This window comes from Rhinolophus hipposideros, assembly GCF_964194185.1.
Source record: "Rhinolophus hipposideros genome assembly, chromosome: 11".
Classification (NCBI taxonomy): domain Eukaryota; kingdom Metazoa; phylum Chordata; class Mammalia; order Chiroptera; family Rhinolophidae; genus Rhinolophus; species Rhinolophus hipposideros.
Genome location: NC_138057.1, coordinates 46,788,281 through 46,806,305, shown reverse-complemented (window position 1 = coordinate 46,806,305; position 18,025 = coordinate 46,788,281). Strand labels below are relative to the sequence as shown.

At 39.8% G+C, this 18,025-nt stretch overlaps 1 protein-coding gene across 9 annotated transcripts in view; it reads left to right on the top strand.

The window, feature by feature from the left end:
• The window catches only part of FRMD3 (FERM domain containing 3), a 247,202-nt gene that overhangs the window by 207,684 nt on the left and 21,493 nt on the right, over nucleotides 1-18,025 (top strand). The window contains exon 1 of one of the 9 annotated variants that reach the window (XM_081065852.1): nucleotides 12,982-13,263. The exons of 7 other annotated variants lie outside the window; for them this stretch is intronic. In XM_081065852.1, coding sequence (XP_080921978.1) covers nucleotides 13,137-13,263 — 127 coding nt within the window. In that variant the 5' untranslated portion in view covers nucleotides 12,982-13,136. Of the gene's footprint in view, nucleotides 1-12,981; nucleotides 13,264-18,025 lie in introns of those variants that run through there. One more of the 9 variants, XM_081065851.1, reaches the window with a different exon arrangement.

Genomic DNA, 18,025 nt, shown 5'->3' with positions numbered 1-18,025 from the left:
ATTGGAGGCCCCAGAGCCGTAGCTTCCAGAGTGAGGTGTATGTACAGTGGGGTGGAGGAAGAAATTACTCAGACTTCTATTGGGATTTTACTTTTATCATCTCATAAAATTTCTATTGTATACGTTTTATAATGGATGTAATATATAAACACAGCACATGTGTTTAATTTATAAACAAATGTGCATTTATTCATAAGTATGCACAAACGCCCCCTCACCAAATTTTGGCTAAAACTGCTCTGGATCTTACAGAGGAGTTGACAAAAAAGAAAAGGCAGAGCATGTTTTTGAAACTCTGAAATCCCTGTTTATGCCAAAACTCTAGATTCCTAAAATAGATGTGAAATCTATCTGCTCTAGTTACGGTGGTGACATGCCATTTTACAGGCTTTCAGTCTTTCACGCCGCTAAGCCAGGATGAGTCACCCACGCACGGCCTGAGATTTGCCAAGCTACTTGGTAGGTGCTGTGTCACTCTTGCTGACATGTTCTGGGGTGGCCCAGTTTACATTGGAGCTGGACTCCACTTTCGGAGTGGACACATGACACCGCGTTGTGGGGATTCTCTGGTGGTGGAAGGAGCACTGGGTAGGGGAAGAGGGTCGGGATTGGTTCATTTCATCCGATAAACATGTACTTATATCTGGCACATGCTGGGCACTGACATTGCCTAGATCTTACTTCCTCTGTTATGAAACAAGGTGAGATGATTTCTGAGTTTCTTCCCCACTCTAACTGTTCTTTAATAATTCTTCCCCCAAATTGCTGCTTTTCTTAAATATGTGCTTTTCGTCAGTAAAATCGGAAAACAAAAGGTATATACGTCTTCTTTTTAAACTTTTTTTATGAAACAGTAAGCATGTGTCACAATGCTCTAGGAAAGCAGGGTTAAGTTTTTGTCCTTTCTTTTTGTGAGTTACAAATTTCCAGCATAAAACTGAAGATTAATTGCAGCATAAAGGGAATATAAAATGAATGTTGGCCCCCGCCCCCGACCCAGACACACTTGAAAGAGCCCTCACATCCTTTAACATCTTCTCTTAGAAGAAAAGTCAACTTGGAACTTTTTAAAACCCCAGGTCTCCACTTCAGCATAGGAAATGTGATGGGCAGGTGCTTTGGCTGAAAGAAAAGTAAATAGGGTTTTCAGGATGACTCACTTGATAATCTGAACATAGACTGGATTTTGCTATTAAATGAAGAATTATCCACATTAAAAAAAAATCAAGTATCCCTTGTGATCTGTGGGCTTGTCAGACCCTGCTTGAGCCTCTTTGCCAGTGTACAACGTGGCCCCTACATGCAGGCTTGGCCCCACCCGTGACTCTAGGACCAATCTTTCCCTTACCTGGGAGGGAGTTAAACCAGTCTAGCCCTCTGTCCCATGTTCCTAGTCCTGCTCTTTCTTGCTCTGTCCTGTCTTCTGGTCCACATGCCAGCCTTGCTCCTTTTCCCAAGTCTGCCCTGGTGTTGTCCCTGGGACTCAACTCCCCCAGAACCTTGACAGCCCTTCTGCCTGGGGCTAGGCGGGCTCCTGACCCCTACCTGGTGGCTGGTGTCTTGCCCTGCTCTGTTGATTGACAGCCTGTGAGGATCTCCAGTCCTGTCTTGGGTCTCCTGGGGCCATGTTCTATTCCTTCCCAGAGTAGATGCTTTCACAGTATTTTCCCCATCCTGAGTAGAGGAGTCTGGTTTTAAATGCCCATCTTCTCTGGTTAAATTTCTTCCACTGGTCATAAATTGTCAAATCCATCAGCAAAATCCTGTTCATTGTAACTTTTAAAATATTATATATCCCAGAATCATTGCCACTGCAGTCACTCTTCTCTGTCTCCTGGATGCTAGCCCTCCATCTGCGTCTGCTTATAGCCCGTCTCCTAATCATATTTCCCACACAGCAGCCAGGGTGATTTTTTTTTTATCAGTAGAACTCAGACCCAGTTATGATAAAGTCAAAGCTCCTCACTCTGGCCTAGGAGGCCGTGGTGCTTTGCCCCCTGCCTACTCTCAGAGCATTTCCTACTATTGTCCTCTTAAATCTCTGTGTTCTTACCACACTGCTCTTCCCATTCTCCCTTGAATATGCCAAGCTCATTGCCACCTCAGGGCTTTTGCATGAGCTGTTTCAGCTACTTGGAAAGCCTTTCCTCTGGTCTTTGCAAGGCTGCTTCCTTAAATCTTAGCTCAAGTTTCAGCTCCTTGGGAAGTCTTCCCTAAGTATCCAATTCTGGGTAGTTCTCCCAGCCTACCCATTTGTTCTCTCTCATGCCATGACTCTGTTTGATTTTTGTCAGAGCATTTAGCACTATTGGACACTTTCTAATTTATTTATGTATTCTCCTGTTTTCTGTCTCCCTTGATGAAAACATCAGCTCCATGAGAGTAAGACTTTGCCTGTCTCACCCCTCACATTATCTCCAGCACTAGAGTTGTTCTGACACATAGTCAGAGCTAAATTAATTCTTGTCAAATTAGTGAATGAATGTATAAATTCGAAGTGTAGGCGGGACAGTCTTTATATAAGAGAAGACATATAAGGAGAATATTCTCCTGGCATTAGGGTTACCAGAAGCAAGCATGTTCTTTTCTTTTTGCTTTTAATCTGAAATCAAAAGTATTTGGAAAATATAGAAAGCACAAATAAAATTTGAAAACTACCTGCAATTTACCTCCTACATTCAAACTGCATTATGAATGTCTATAATTCATCTATATAGTTTTAACAAATATTGAATTACACTAGAGATACTGTTTTGTGTTCTGCTTTTTCACTTATTAATGTAACATAAGCATTTCCTTATGACGTTAAATATCCATTCACCGTTTTAGTTTTAAGGGACATACATCATATACACATAAATATATAAAAATCTCTCTCACCCTCCCCACTTCCCGCCAAATGATATATAAGAATGTCTCTTATTGTAGCCTTAAAACTGGGTATAACAAATCTTTAAAATCTCTGATAATTTGAAAGGCAAAGCTTAGAGTGCTTAGACATTGTTCTGGATTTATTGGCCATTTATGTTTCTCTTACTGAGCATGTGATTAGAATACAAATGTGCGAGGCACTTGGCTGGTGTGTTAGGCAGAAGGATTGGGTCCTACTACCTCTAGCTTCTTGATTACATAGCAGCAACACAAGGAGCCCACAGTTCCAGAAGAGCCTGGCTTTTTCGACAGGGAGACACAGATGCCCTCTTTCTTAATACCATCTGTGAAGCTGTTGGGAAATATGGAGAAAAAAATGGAGCTCCATTTATTAAAGCCGCTCAATTTAATTTCCTTTACGCAGAGAAAAATGGTTTATCTGTATGGGTGACTTATGCCTGGAGGGAGTGAAATAATAAAGCAGAAGTGATGGAAAAACAAACTCATCCTGTACAGAGACAAAGGAAATGTATTCTTGGTTGAAAATATGAAATACAACCCATGGAGGTTGTTCTAATCGGAGCAAGTAAGGACAGTGTTGTCACTCATTTCTTTCAGGGAAAATTCTGGGCAGCTACACTGGTATCTGACAAAAACTGCACTATCAGTAGATTGCCTTGATGCATCTAAGACATGGAACATCAGGGAATTTTTAAGCTGCCCTAGGTTCAACCAGGGTAGAGAAAAAAACATTTTGTTTTTTTTATGAAAGGAAGAATTTGAATTGTAGTAACCTTGGTCAGCGAGATGGTTTAAATTCTACTCCAGGGGAATTCTTCATGCATATTTCCGAAGAATGCATTATAGTTATGAAATTCCTAGTCCGTCTCCAACCTCGGTGGGACATTTTCAGCTGGTTCCTCTATGGACAGCTATGAAAGGTTTTCCTTCATGGTACCGCCACCCCCTACAGTGAGGGTAACTGGAGGTATTCAGGCCTATCTTTATTCACAGGGTTTTAAGAGTGCCTTGGGTGAGTAAGTGTGTTTCTTATACTAGATAAATCAGAGGGGGTGGACAGTTATATTGTTGCTGCACAATCTATGGCTGGCTTGTTGGGTGATGACGCCCCTGGGAGTCTTGGTGCTGTCAGTGGATGGTACTTGATTCTTTGGAGGTTGGGACCCTTTATCTCACCGTCTCCTCTACTTGTGGCCCTTTCATTCTCCTTTTACTCAGAGTATGGATTCCTTTCTCCAGTCTGCAGGTGAGGGAAGTCTTTCTATCTTAAAGTAATGGTTTGTGAAATTAATGGGCAGGTATTTGTGGTCATTGTTTTATTGTTGGGTGGGTTAGGTTTGCTCTCTGGAAATCAAGAAAAGGCCATCAAGACTTTTGTGAGTGTGGATGGAGGGAGAAGCCCTTTGATTAATATTTCAAAATGTTACCTTACTATGACTGGAAGACAGTAAAGCTTGTTCTTAGAAAGAGACAAAACAGCAAAGTGGGGAGATTACTGAACTTGGAATAAGGAGATCAAGATTCAAGGTGCAGTGTTTTCACTGATAAAGGTGACCCTGACCTCCTCTCTATTTCTCTTCTATTGCCCTCCAAACAGAGTGCTCAGTCCCCCGCTTCCACCCTATACTTTCGGCTGCTTATTAGCTACCTCCACCTGGAGACCACACAACATCTCACACTTAGCACATCAAACTTAATGGGTTTACATCTACACTCATATTCTCTTTCTTCCCTAAATGCCAATCCCCAAACTGCTGCTACTCTGATGTAGTTAATGACATTACCATCTATGCAATTGTCCCAGCCAGAGAGCTGGAGGCCATCCGTGTCTTGTTACCCCTTCTCATGCCCTGCATTCACTCACCCCCCAGGGTCTTATCAAGTCCACCTCAGAAGCAACTCTGATATTTGCCCCAGCTCTTCAGCCTGCCGCTACAGCTTCAATTCAGATCCCCTCTTCTCTTTCTCGGCACATTGCAGTATCTTCCTTATTGATTTCCCTATAACCTATCCTCTAAATTCCTGCTAGAGCTATCACCCTTGTTTGAAGTAGTTTCTAGAACCTCCTCCATTGACTGTGGAGGAAAGTCCAACCCTGCAAGGTGTTCATGGCTCCTGACGATCTGGTCCCTGCTCACCTTCCCCAGCTTATGCCCTCCTTTTGCCCTGCCTGACCCTGTCATCATTCTGTACCCAGCTTCCCCCTCCAGCACGGCACACTACGCTGATTCCTCTCTATAGGCTGGCTCTTGTGCTTGGGCTCCTCTTTCAACTTTGATTTGCTCTACGAGGTAATTCCATTCTGAGTTCTCAAGTGGCTCCTCCTCTATGACATATTTCCTGGCTCTGAAGATAGTACTAATAGTTTTCTTCCCTTCAATTCTTGCATTTGATTCTTTTTCTCAGCTTCCTTGAGATATAACTGGCATATATAACACTGAATAAGTTTAAAGAGTCCATAATGTGTATAGTTTATATACTTATATATTGCAAAATGATTACCACTATAGCGTTAACACCTGCATCCCATCACAAAATTACCATTTCTTTTTTGTGGTGAGAACATTTAAGACCTACTCTCTTAGCAACATTCAAATGTATAATACTGTATTATGAGCTATAATGACCATGCTGTACATTAGTTTCAACAGAACTTGCTAATCTTATAACTGAAGTTTGTATCCTTTGACCAACATCTCCCCATTTCCTCCACTCCCCAGGCCTGGGAGCCCCCATTCTGCTGTATGTTTTCCTGGAGGCACTGCTGCTTGCATTTGATTTTTAAAACTCTCTCTAATCATTAGTTTACATGTCTGGTCTAACTGGGTGCCCCCTCCCAGCACAGCACCTATTACCTGATCAATAAAAGATAGATGGTTGAAGGGAAGGGGAGCCATTCCAGCTGACTTTTACTGGTACTGACTGTAAGCCCTAAAATTAAATATAAGTCCTGCATTATAGAGAAAAACACAAAATTCAGAGTTTTAATTTGCTTCCATTGAGAACTCAAAATAAGTACATGCATAATTACAATGCATTAGACTTTTTATATCACTTAAAAATAACTAGTGAGTTTTTTATTCTTTGCTCTAATTTTACTTTTTAAGTATTTAAAAATTATCCTCTTGAGGCTAAGTATGATCATTTTAATTATTTTATGCAGGAATGCTATAGTCATCTCTTTGAGGGTATGTCAGGGAGCTGAATTCATTCTTCTGAAGAAAGAGGCAGTGACTCAACACAAACATTTATCTTGAGTCACAAACATGTTTTAAACTTTTATTTCTTACCCAAAGCTGACTTCTTGGCATCATATTCTCTTTCCTTTCATAAAGAAGATAGGGGGTCAGGAAAATATAAGGAACTATGGAGGAGGTTCTTAGCACTGTCAGCAGGCCTTGTGATTCTCACTCTCCAGAGCTTCTTTGCATGGCTGCTCTGGTTGGCAGAAGAGATTTGGAAATGGAAACTGCGATTCCCATTTCCTTATGAATCAGAGCATCTCATGCTATTTCTAAGGCTTTCATAGGGTTGGGCTTGTCTTGCCCCTCACCCCATTCAGGATTTCCCCCTCTTTGATTTGATTGATAGAATTGGGATTACGAGGAAACTAAAAGGAAAAAAAAAAGTTATAGAAGACAAAGCAATAAGCAACATTTACTTCAGAAGTTCCTTCAGTGCTATTCTTCTAAAGCTCTTGAGAAGTTCCCAGCATTATACTCCAGGACCTAATTGAGAAGTTTGTTTAAGCAAATGTTGTATATCATTCTTCACCCTTAGATTTTCCCGTAAGTTTATGTATTCCATCTCCATTTGTTAAGATTCTGTTGCCGTGACAAGTTATTACTAGGTTTTTGTTCTAAATTTATGAGCTAAAAGTTCCAACAAGGTCCCCACTGGGTATATTTGAAGGGAGTTATCTGACAGTTTTAAGAAGCAAGTGACGTGAACAGATTTGTACTTTTACAAATTCACTCTTGTATCTAGAGGCTCGGGGTCGACTGTGTATGAGAGGGTGACACAGGCTGCACTGGAGTCCGGTGAGATGACTGGGACTAGGGAAGTGGGTGAGGAGGAATTAGGAGGTGGAATTGACAGGGCGGGTGACTGACTGGATAAAGGCTGAGGGGGCGGCATGCTGTGTGTTTGGGCTTGATGTTCCTGGTAATGGCACTGCTTTATTTTCATAGGAAGTAGCTCTTAATTTTTAAGCCTCTGCTTCTTCCTCTGTAAAATTGAGACATACTAACCCTAGTTAATAAGCTTGTCATGAGTATTAATTGACACATAGCAATATGAGATGAATTATTTTTTGCTAAGAAAAAGACAAAGGCACTCCCAAAATTAAGATCCGGATTCCTGACAGAATACATATGAAGTGCTAAGAACACTGCCAGCACCTACGAAACACTCTGTAAGTATGACTTGTTATTACCTGTAAAGCTAAAATAATGAAGCCTCTGATTCGGGTGCCAGAAAGAAAGTTCCCAAGCCGATTTCCACACCACATATAAGCATGCAGTGTATGAATCTTTGCATAACTGGATCCTTCTGTCTCCTTTTCAGATGCAAGGTAAGTATCACCCTCTTAGGACTTACCCCAACAGTTCCATCTGAAGTGTCACCCCCTCCAAACCCCACGCCTGCCAAGTTACTGATGATCATAAGACCCTTTCATTTCCTTCAGAGTACTCACAGCATTATCTGGTTTTGTTAATTTAGTTTACTTGTTACACATCAGTGTCCCTGTCTGGGAAGGGACTGAGACCGTATCGGGCTTGCACTCAGCTATGACACAAGGGTTTGGGCCAGTGCTCAGCACACGAAGGTGCTCAGGGGATACATATCTGATCAATGAAGGACTGGCCACCCAGGTTGTAAACTGGCTCACTTGGACCCCTTGTGGAGCACCTTCTAGAGCAGCTCACTGTGAGTACTCTCCGAGAAGGAGGGAGGGGGAGAGCATGGGCAAGCCAAGGCTTGCTCAGAACTTGGTAAAAGGCACTTAGAACATCAGACACTAAAGAAAAAATTCAGTTTTTAGATGTTTTGTTCAAAGTATCACACTTAGGATATATAAAACAACTCACTGGTATTTTAGGCTGCAAAGTTAAAATTTTATACTCAATTATTGGCATCTCTAGGCCTCACCAACTTGTAAATATTTTAAGTGTATTTGCACGCCATTGAATCTTAAAGCTTCTGCATGTCTGGTAAGAAATAGAACAAATGTTCAACAGCAGTTTTCTCTGTGCTGTTGTGTTTTGAAGGACTGTTGGGATCTCCTCCACTTACTTCCTAACGATTGCTAGTTCTCAACTTTCTTAGACTGTAAAAGTAGTACTTTTAAAATGAAAATAATAACAACAGTAATAACAACCACCACCTAAGATGTATTTTCAAAGATATTGACACTGAAAGGTTGGGACAAAAAGAGCCAGGGACAGGAGACAGGGAGGCAGGACCTGAGAGCAGAGCAGTGTCTGATGGTCTTCCTGAACACTCTATCTCAGTTTTTCTGCCCGTTTAGAAATAATCACTGGCAGCCCGAGCAGACAGAGGGCCCTGCCAGACTCTGCCCGCCTCTCTCTCTGTCATGAATCACTCAGCTGCCTGTTTAGAGATGCCACACTTATCAGTCTACGGGATGGTCAGGAATACAGATAGATGATCCTTATACCAAAATGCTCTGTGGCCAGAGTTGCTGCAAAGAGCATTCTTTTTCCCCGTAATGGTGGTGGGGAGAGCCCAGCTGTTTGAATTATGTTCTGTCTGCAACTAGAATTCTCCAGAGGGTTTTTATTGGCCTTCCTCCAGCAGTACCTGGTGATGCCCAATCCCACCGGGCAGGGTTCTCATTTTGCAGCAGGAAACATTCAGTGAGTGTCTCATCTGATAAGGGGCATAATAAAAGGAAGAGTATCTGATATGCCAAAGCATCTTACATGTTTTCAGAGGTTTGTTTTTTTTTCATGGAGGCTATCTTAATTTGAGACTCATGATCATTTCTTTGAAATGGACAGGACAGATATGGTTACCTCACTTTATGAATGAGGAAATTGAATTATACAGATGATTGACTACCTGGCTATGTGGCCCTGTCACTTAGTGTTGGGAACTGCCTCTAGTTCTCCTTACTATACACCACTGCATCACAAATATCTTACTAACATATTATATTACATTAATATGATATTAGAAAAGTTCTTTAAGATATGTTATAGTCCCAAGGATTCTTAATCATGGATACTTTAAATTTATTACAAAGAACATTTCATGTGTGTAAACACTTTATCTTTTTAATTGGAGTTAGCAGTTAGCTAAAATTTCAGTGGATCTCTGTAACTATTTTAACTAATGGCCAAATCCACTACACTTGTGAAATCTGTTAGTTATTGAAACAGCTAATCAGTACACAACATTGATGATATACTAAAATAGCTAGCATTTATTACGTGCTTATTACATACCAACCACCCAGTTACATAACAGCCAATAACATTACTGTTTTACAGACAGAAAACTGCGTTTCAACAAGCTTATGTAACTTCCCCAAGGTTACAGGGCTGGTCAGGCAAACTCTTAACAATCAGTAGTACTGCTTCCCTACTATTTGGGGAGAAGTAACTAGAAATATTAGAGGCAGATGGTTGATAGAAGGAAGAGAATCCAGACTGTAAAATCCTCACTGTCTTCCCATTGAGTAAAGGAGAAAAAGGAATGAGCATGCATTAGAAAGAAGTCACTAACATTTCTTGAGTAATTCCTGTGCCAGCACTGATAGGAATATGCCACAGTGATTAACTTCATTAATTCTCACAACAACCCTGGGAGGCAGGCACTGCCTTTGCTATGCTCACTTTACAGGCAAGGAAACCGAAGCTCAGAGATAATAAACAGTATGACCAGGATTAGAACCCAGAGCCTGTGCTTTAAATCATGCTTTGTACAACTGCTTAGTAGATTCTAGTTCATCAACTAGGAACCAATACTATACTACTCAGTCGACGTGCATGATCTCTTTTCCTTATCATAGCTACCACGAGAGGAGTATTGCCTCCATTTTACAGTTACACCAGGGCTCCAAGTGGTCCAATAGCTCCAAGCCACCCACAAAGTGGAGACAAATTTGTTTGGTTTTTCCAAATCTGTGTCAGGATGTTTGTCACAGAGTAGAGATGGAACTCAGGCCTGTGAACAGATCTCATTGAACTCTCTTCCTCTTCTCTGCCTTTTGCTTGATTTATCAGTCTTTCTGGTATCTCATAATGGAAAATCGATTCCCCCCTTTACACATCCTCTGCTTTCTTTAGTCTCTTGTCTCTGCCCAGACATGCATCCCCGATTCTCCAAACAGATGAATCTTAACAGGAAGCATATTCAAGGGCTTCTGAATGTTGTAGTGTTGATACTGTTCTTTTGATCACAGTGCCTGGAACGAGAACGATCCTCCCTGTGCAGTATCTTGCAGAATCTTTGTGTTGGCTCTACATCCACGCCTCCCTTTGCTGTTTCCTCTTGAAATGTAGCCATATCTGTGGACAGAGTAGGGCAATGCAGAGAGAAACAGCTGGGACAATATGGAGTGCTGGTCCTCCTAGGTTTTCTCTTTCTGTAAGCAAAAGCAGAAAATCCCCAGAAGAAAGGATGAAAGAATCTACTTACGCTCTCTGAAAAGTAGCATAAAGAGTGAGAACAAGTTCAAGAAAGGGCAAAATTGAAAATATGTGAAATGCAAAATGTCATGGCTAGTTGTAGTTAATAAAAGGAAAGGAGGAGACATTTTAAAACCATGGTGAGATCTTAAGCTTGAGAATTAATGGAAAGTAACTCTTGATGGAAAAGAATGGAAATAAAGAATGATTGTAGTTTTGATTCAGGTATTTTACTTTCTGTTTTTTTTTTTCTTTCTTTGAAGGTCTGTTTGTTCACAGTAGGCTATCAGGTCACATGTTGTTTTAACATAATGATAAGCATAGGGATTTATATTCCCTCCAAACAGGCAAAGGGAGATATTCTCAGTATCTGTGCCCTGGCCTACTGCCATGCAAATGAGCCCCCATTACTCTTTGAAATTCTTCATCTATATTATTGCAAATCATTGATTCATCTAGAATAGGATTTCCTAATTTGTTCTTCAGCATCCTAAAGATTTTCAGTAGTTCTTCAAGATCCATTGTTGGTGGCTAGTGAGGGAAAGCCTACTAGGTACTATCCCAGGACCCTACCTTTGTATAGTACATCTGTTTTATACAGGGATTCTGTTCAAAATTAGATCACAAAGGGAATTGTAAAGGGTTGAAGATTTTGTGAATTTTTAGGGGTATTTTCCTTTCAAGTTTCGGGTTTGGAAATTGAATAACCCCCATGAGAATAGGAATAGCCATACTGTATCTGGAACTGACAACCTGTGTGAGGGGAGTGGGAACCTCTGTGAGGTCTCCGGAAGTGACCTCAGCTCACAGTGCACAGCTGGCTGCCACCCTTTCAAAATTTGTAGTCTGGTCTATAATGTACATTTTTACATAATTGTGGTCATATTGCTTATATAAACTACTTTTTTCTCTTATCAATATATTGTAAGCTGTTTGCCATATCATTAAACTCCTAAACATAAATTTTATAATATTCCATCACATGCATTTAATAATTTTCCCACTGGAAATTTAGATTGACTTTTTTTTTTACTATAATAAATGATACTGTTATGACATATTGGTCCAAAAATTTTTGTCAACATTTCCAATCATTTTCTTAGGATAAATTCCTAAAAGTGAAATTTCTGGGTCAAAGAATATCACACCTATAAAACTCAATATATTTTGGTACACTTCTTTCCAGAAATGCTAAATCAATTTATATTCCCACAATGAGGTATAACAATGCAAAATTTCAGCTGACTGCCTTGAATGTAATGCTTTGTTTTATGAAGGAAGAAAAAGAATATTTTTATTAGAAAATCATATTTTGGCCACAGTAGCTATTTAAAGTAAAGAAATGCATACATGCATGATGAATTTCTGTGAGGAAATTTTTTTCTTCTAAAAATGAAGGTGAGAAAGATGTACCAGTGAAAAAAACACAACTGAAAGATAGTGTGTGGGGCACAGTTATTAATCAGTTGAAATTTTTTCAAATATAGTGTGTCCTAAACAGTTTGCTCTCTGAGCATTGAACACTGGGATACAAGTACATTTTATGCGTCAGTTGTACAAGTACAGGACCTTCAAAGTGCTGAGTTAGATGTACTGTTTGGATCCTGCATTCAAAACATACTTGGTTAGAAGTGGGGGCACTAACATCTCTCATTCTGGAGCACTGTTTTTTTAGTCTCCAAATATTAATTGGATGCCTAGGTTCAAATCATGCCTTTGCTGCATATTAACTTTGTGAATTTGGCCAGGTCAATTACTCTCTGCGAGGCGTTGTTATGTCTTTCTCTATGAAATGAAGAAAAGTATTAGCGTCATGTGAGGATGGAGATAATGCTGCGAGGCTCTCAGAACAGCTGTGCTGTTCAATATAGCAGCCCCATGGAGTTAGTTACTGAGAAGTTGAAATGTGGCCGGTCTGAATTGCGATGTGTTGTGAGTGTGCAAACACACTTCAATTTCAAAGACTTAGTGCCAAAAGGGAACCCAAACTATTTTCACATTGTTACATATTGAAATGATTGAAACGTTACTATTTTGGATATCTAGGCTTCAAATACAACACATTATTAAAATTCATATATTTCTTTTACTTTTTAAAATACTTTTTAAAAATGTGGCTTGTATTATATTTTTATTGGACAGCACTGCTCTAGAACATAATAAAGGCTCAATAAATATTTTTTAAAGGAAATCAAGGTGGGTTGTTTGTCCATTGTGGAGTTGCCCAGTTTTATCTTACGGGGTGTTCGAGTCTTAGTTTACTATAAGGCATTTGCGTGGGGTCCTCTGGCTTAGATGGTTTAGAAGAGGCTGGGGTAGGGATGATGCATAATATGTCATTGTTTGTTAGAGGAGTGAGTGGAGAGTTTAAAAATAGAGTCCCCCTCCCTCCTTCCGCCCCATGCTGATCCCTCCTGAGTTATTTCTGTTGGCTGCATCAGGAACTGACATTTGATTCATTCAGTGGGCCCTGCCTCGGTCCTTTAAAACAGAATGGACAGTTACCGAAAGGTCAGAGTCACTATGGCTGGTGGTAGCTTCCCCAGCCCGTGACAGGCAGAAGAGACTGAGGGAGTAGGAAGAAGCAGCATGGCAAAATGCTTGGTCAAAATCCAGACTCGGAGGGGCCTCCGCTTGCACATGGTGAACCACTGCAGCAGCGATGTGTTTGTCCGTCTGCTGAGACATGGCTCCAAGATCACAGCTAGAAACACTGGTAGGTGCCCTGCCCTGGGCTGCCATTCCGTGCCCGGCAAAAGGTGAGGGCTTCCAGCTTCCTGCTCGCCAGTGGCGGCTGGGAGAAAAGCCAAGGGTGAACCTCGTGTCAGAGGTTTGTGGTAAGGATGGGCAAGAGAGAGGGAGGGAGAAAAGCAGAGACAGGCAGGAAGGAGAGTGAGCAAGCAAGTGTGAAGGGAAAAAGGGAGGGCCTGAAATGGGGATCCTGACTCTCTTGTTAAGTGAAAATGGTGTGAAGTTATAAAGGCTAATAAATTACAGTCTAGGCAGCATCTGGCGTGGGAAGGCGGCAGTGGTGGTGTGTCCAATCCAGAGTGCTCAGGAATGATAGAAGATTATGGAGAAGGCAGATTTGATGATCAAAACATGCTCCTCGTCCTTCCATTGTTTCAAGGGTAAAATCTTCAAGTGTGCGTACCTGGATGAGGCAAAACCCCGGTTTATCTTCAAAGCAGAGCTTTGCTGAAAGGCAATATCAATTAAAGAATTGGGATCAAACTGATGTTCTGCCAATTTCCTTTTCACTGAAAATATCATTTGTGTGTGTGTGTGTGTGTGTATTTTGTGGTCCTTGGGGGAAATAGGAATTGAAACAGGAATTTTAAAAATCAGAGCTTCCAGCAGGAAAAGAACTGCTGTTACATATGTATATGTGGTTCTCTCACCAATTGATTAAGATAAAAGAAATCCTGGGAGATGTCTGGAATTGGCCATACCTTATGCACGTGTGTGGAAGTGAATTGAAATTAATTGTATTTGTATCATGACGAAGGTAATCGATGATGCGTTCTTGTAAAAGATTTTAAAAAGCACAATTCTGTAGAATGTTTTCCTTGACCTTGGTACTCCCAGTAGCTATCTATGCATATTGACATGTAGGATACTTGATTGTTTATTTTACATGAATGGAATTGTTCTGTGTTATTTCACAATTCATTTTTTTTCACTTTATATCATATGCCTTGAAGGACTTTCCATGTCAATTCATATTAATCTATATCCTTTTTAAGGTGGTTGAATAATATTATGCAGTGTAGAGATACCATAATTTAATCACCAAATTATTGTTGGAAATTGGTATTTTCTATTTATTGGCTATAACTGATAGTGCTGCAAAGAATGTTCATACACAGACATTTCTCTATGATAGACTCTTAAAAGTGTAATTGTTGGGTTGAAGGAGATGCAGTTCAAATTTTGATGGAAAAGGACAAATCATCCTCTTACAGAGGAACACTCACCAGGTATGAGAATGCCTACTCCCACACATAATCACTGATGTGATCAATTTCTTTTGCAAGAAGGGTGAAAGGCAAATGAGATTTTTTTGGTTTTAAATTACATGTCCCTTTTTACTAGTGAGGATGAGCATCTTTTCAAATGATAATTGTCCATTAGCACTTTTTCTGGGAATTGCTTATCTGTTTACTTTGCACATTTCTGTTGATTTTTATCCTTTCCTTGCAGATTGTAGGAATTCTTTTATATCTGCATATTAATTCTTTGCCTTTTACAAATATTAACTTTTTTCCCTTCTAATCTGTTTTGAGCTTTCAACATTTTTTAATGTGAACTTTGCAACACAGGTACTTTTCACATACAAAACTTCTACATGTGCAGACTACTTAATTTTTGTATACTCTTAAGTTTTTTTTTATGTCATTTTTCCTTACTCTAAGATTATAAAAATGTTTCCTGAGTGTTTTTCTTCACAATTAATGCATTAACTTGAGCTGTGTGAAATTGCTGATACTCAACTGCTTCTGACCTATAAAAATGGGAATTTCATGTAGTTTGATGTACTACTTTTTATTTAACCTGTGAACTTCTTTGGAATTTTTAAGTATGTATGACATGAAGTAGGGATATATGTTTTTCCTCCTCATTTGGTTAGCAATTTCTCTCATTTATTTACCATAAACTTGCATTATAGTCAAAGGTATGTTTCTGAAGTGTATATTTTAATATTCAATTACTTACTTTATAGCAGGGGTGTCCAAACTGCAGCCCACGGGGCCAACTGCGGCCCGCAATCCATTTTTTATTGGCCCGCAGCAAATTCCAAAAATATATTTAGTTTACTTAAATAAACCAGGTGAGGCAATACGTGCTTCACCTCGAGTGAGTGGCCCGGCTCTTTGTGTGTTTTACTGCATATGGCCCTTGGTAAAAAAAAACGTTGAAAAAAGTTTGGACTCCCCTACTTTATAGTATAGTTTTGGTGTCAGATAAGTCAAATTTCCCTCTCATTGATCTTTTTTTTTAAAAATCCAAAATTTCCTAATTATTCATGTGGACTTTATCCATTTGCCATTTTTGAAAACACCTTGAGATTTGTATTAGAATTGCAGTGAATTTTAGTTTTAGAGGACAGCTGAATCTTCAAAATACTGAGTTCTCCTATTCAGAAACATCTTTATGTTTTTTCGTTTTTTCAGATTCTCCTTTATGTTACTCAGCTATGTTTTAACATTGTCCTCAGGCAAGTTTTGCATATTTCTTGTTATAGATGTTCCTGGATATTATATGGCTATTCTAATTTGTACACTTAGCTATTTTGAATGGGATTTTCTATTATCATATTTTTACATTGCCTTTGCTGGTATGTAGTAAACCACTGCTTTGCTATGTTGATAATCCATTTTCATACCTTACTGAATTCTGATTAATTCTCCTAGCTCCTTATTTGAATTTTTGCCTTTTCTTATTAGATAATAGTATCACCTGGAAATAGTGAGAGTTTTGTGCCTTCCTTTCCAATATTTACCTTTTTTCTTTTTCTGGGTCTTTTTCATATTACGTTATTGAGGGCTACCAGAACAACACTGAAGGGTAGTGAGGGTTTTTTTGTTATGTTTCTTCCTGACTTGGTGTGATGATTGATTGTGATGACAGAGATTCATGAGCTGGTACGACAGCTGCATCGGTTAGGCTGCCATTAGCAACAAGTAATAGGGAACTCTAACAAACACTGGTTCAAATAATAAGGTGATTTATTATCCAAGACAACAAGTCCAGAGTCAGGAAGGATTCCAGAATTGAGAACTCAGGTTCATTCCATCCTTCTGCACCGCCCTTCTCAGTTGGCCAGAATTCCCCTCAGACCATTTGCTGTCAGTATCGTAGGGCGGCTGCCAGAATTCCTGGGGTTTCTTTTAGATACAGACTCTTTCTCTTGACATTATTGTACCTTTCCAGGATATTCTTCTTAGAAGCAAGAATCCTTTCTCAGAAGTCTCCCACCGTCCCCACCAGTGACTCTTCCCTTCATTTTCAGGGTTGGCTCACATGCCCATTTCTAAACCAGACATCACCAAGAAACTGGAATTACCATGACTGGCTTAGATTAATCATTTGGGAGAGAAATGGATGATAAGGAGTCAGTCATGGAAACTACCAGATAAGAAGCATCTATAATATACCAGACTAGTAATGGAGGATAGAAGAGTCTTCCCAGGGGAGGTGACATACGGGGTCTTAAACAATGAGTAGGAGCCTTCTGGGGATAGCAGGGCATTCCAGGAAGAGGCAACAGTACAAAGGCACAGAGGCATGTCATAATATAATGCATTTGGTCACTTCTAAGTAGACAGATTAGTGGAAATGTATGGGGTAGAGAAGTGTGTTTTGTGCTAAAGAGTTTAATCTTTAGCCTGAAAGTCATGAGAGACCTTTTAAGAAGAGGATTCATGACTAATGAGCATTTTGGAATGATTGTTCTGGCAACAATTCAAAAGGAGCCAGACTGAGGTCAGGGAAACGCGTTAGGCAGCCACTGTTATCTGCAGTTGAGAAGTGTTGAGAATGGAGAAACGGAGAGGCAGGGGCAGTTTTGAAAGTGCATATGGTAGCAGAGTTTGTACAAATCAGTGACAGATTAGATGTGAATGGTGAGTGTGAAGATAACATCTTGGCCAACCCACAGATTGCTGTGTGGGAGACTGGGTAGAAGTCAGTGGGGGAGGAGGAAAAGGCGTGGGTGGGAGATAGTGTGTTTGGTTTCAGACATTGAGGTGGATATGCCTACACATGGCTGCGTGGTGTGTCTGGAGCTTGTTGGAAGGTTTTGAGTTGGGATGGGTCAGAGATTCAGTAGTATGCGTTTCCCAAACTAAGTCATGTTCTAAGTTCTCTGGTCAAATAAATTGGCGAAATATTGAGTAAATAGAGCAACACTGGTTTTTTCTCTTCAAGACGTCTCACATTTTATTACGTTCATAGTAATATTACTGAGTGCTTACCCTGTGCCAGGCACTTTACATGTGTTAACTCATGATTTCTTCTCCAGACAATGTCCCCATGCGGTACGTCCTGGAATTTTTTTTCCTTTTTAGAGATGAGGAATCTGGAACAGAGTGATTAAGTAACTTGTCCAGTGTCACATGACAATTAGTACAAGGCTGGGGTTCAAAAACAAAAATATAACTTCAGAGCTTGTATTGCTTTTTTTTTTTTAATTTCAGCGTTATTGAGGTATTATTGACAAATACAGTTGTAAAATATTTAAAGTGTACATCATGGTGAGTTGATACACATTGTGAAAGGATTCCCCCCACTTAACTCATCCATCACCTCATATATTTATCTTTTTTTGGTGAGAACATTTAAGTTCTACTGTCTTAGCACATTTCACTTATACATTAAAGTGTTACCAACTATAATCACTACATCTTACATTATTAGATCCTCAGACTTTATTCATTTTATATCTAAAAGTTTGTAGTTTGTACCCTTTTACCAGT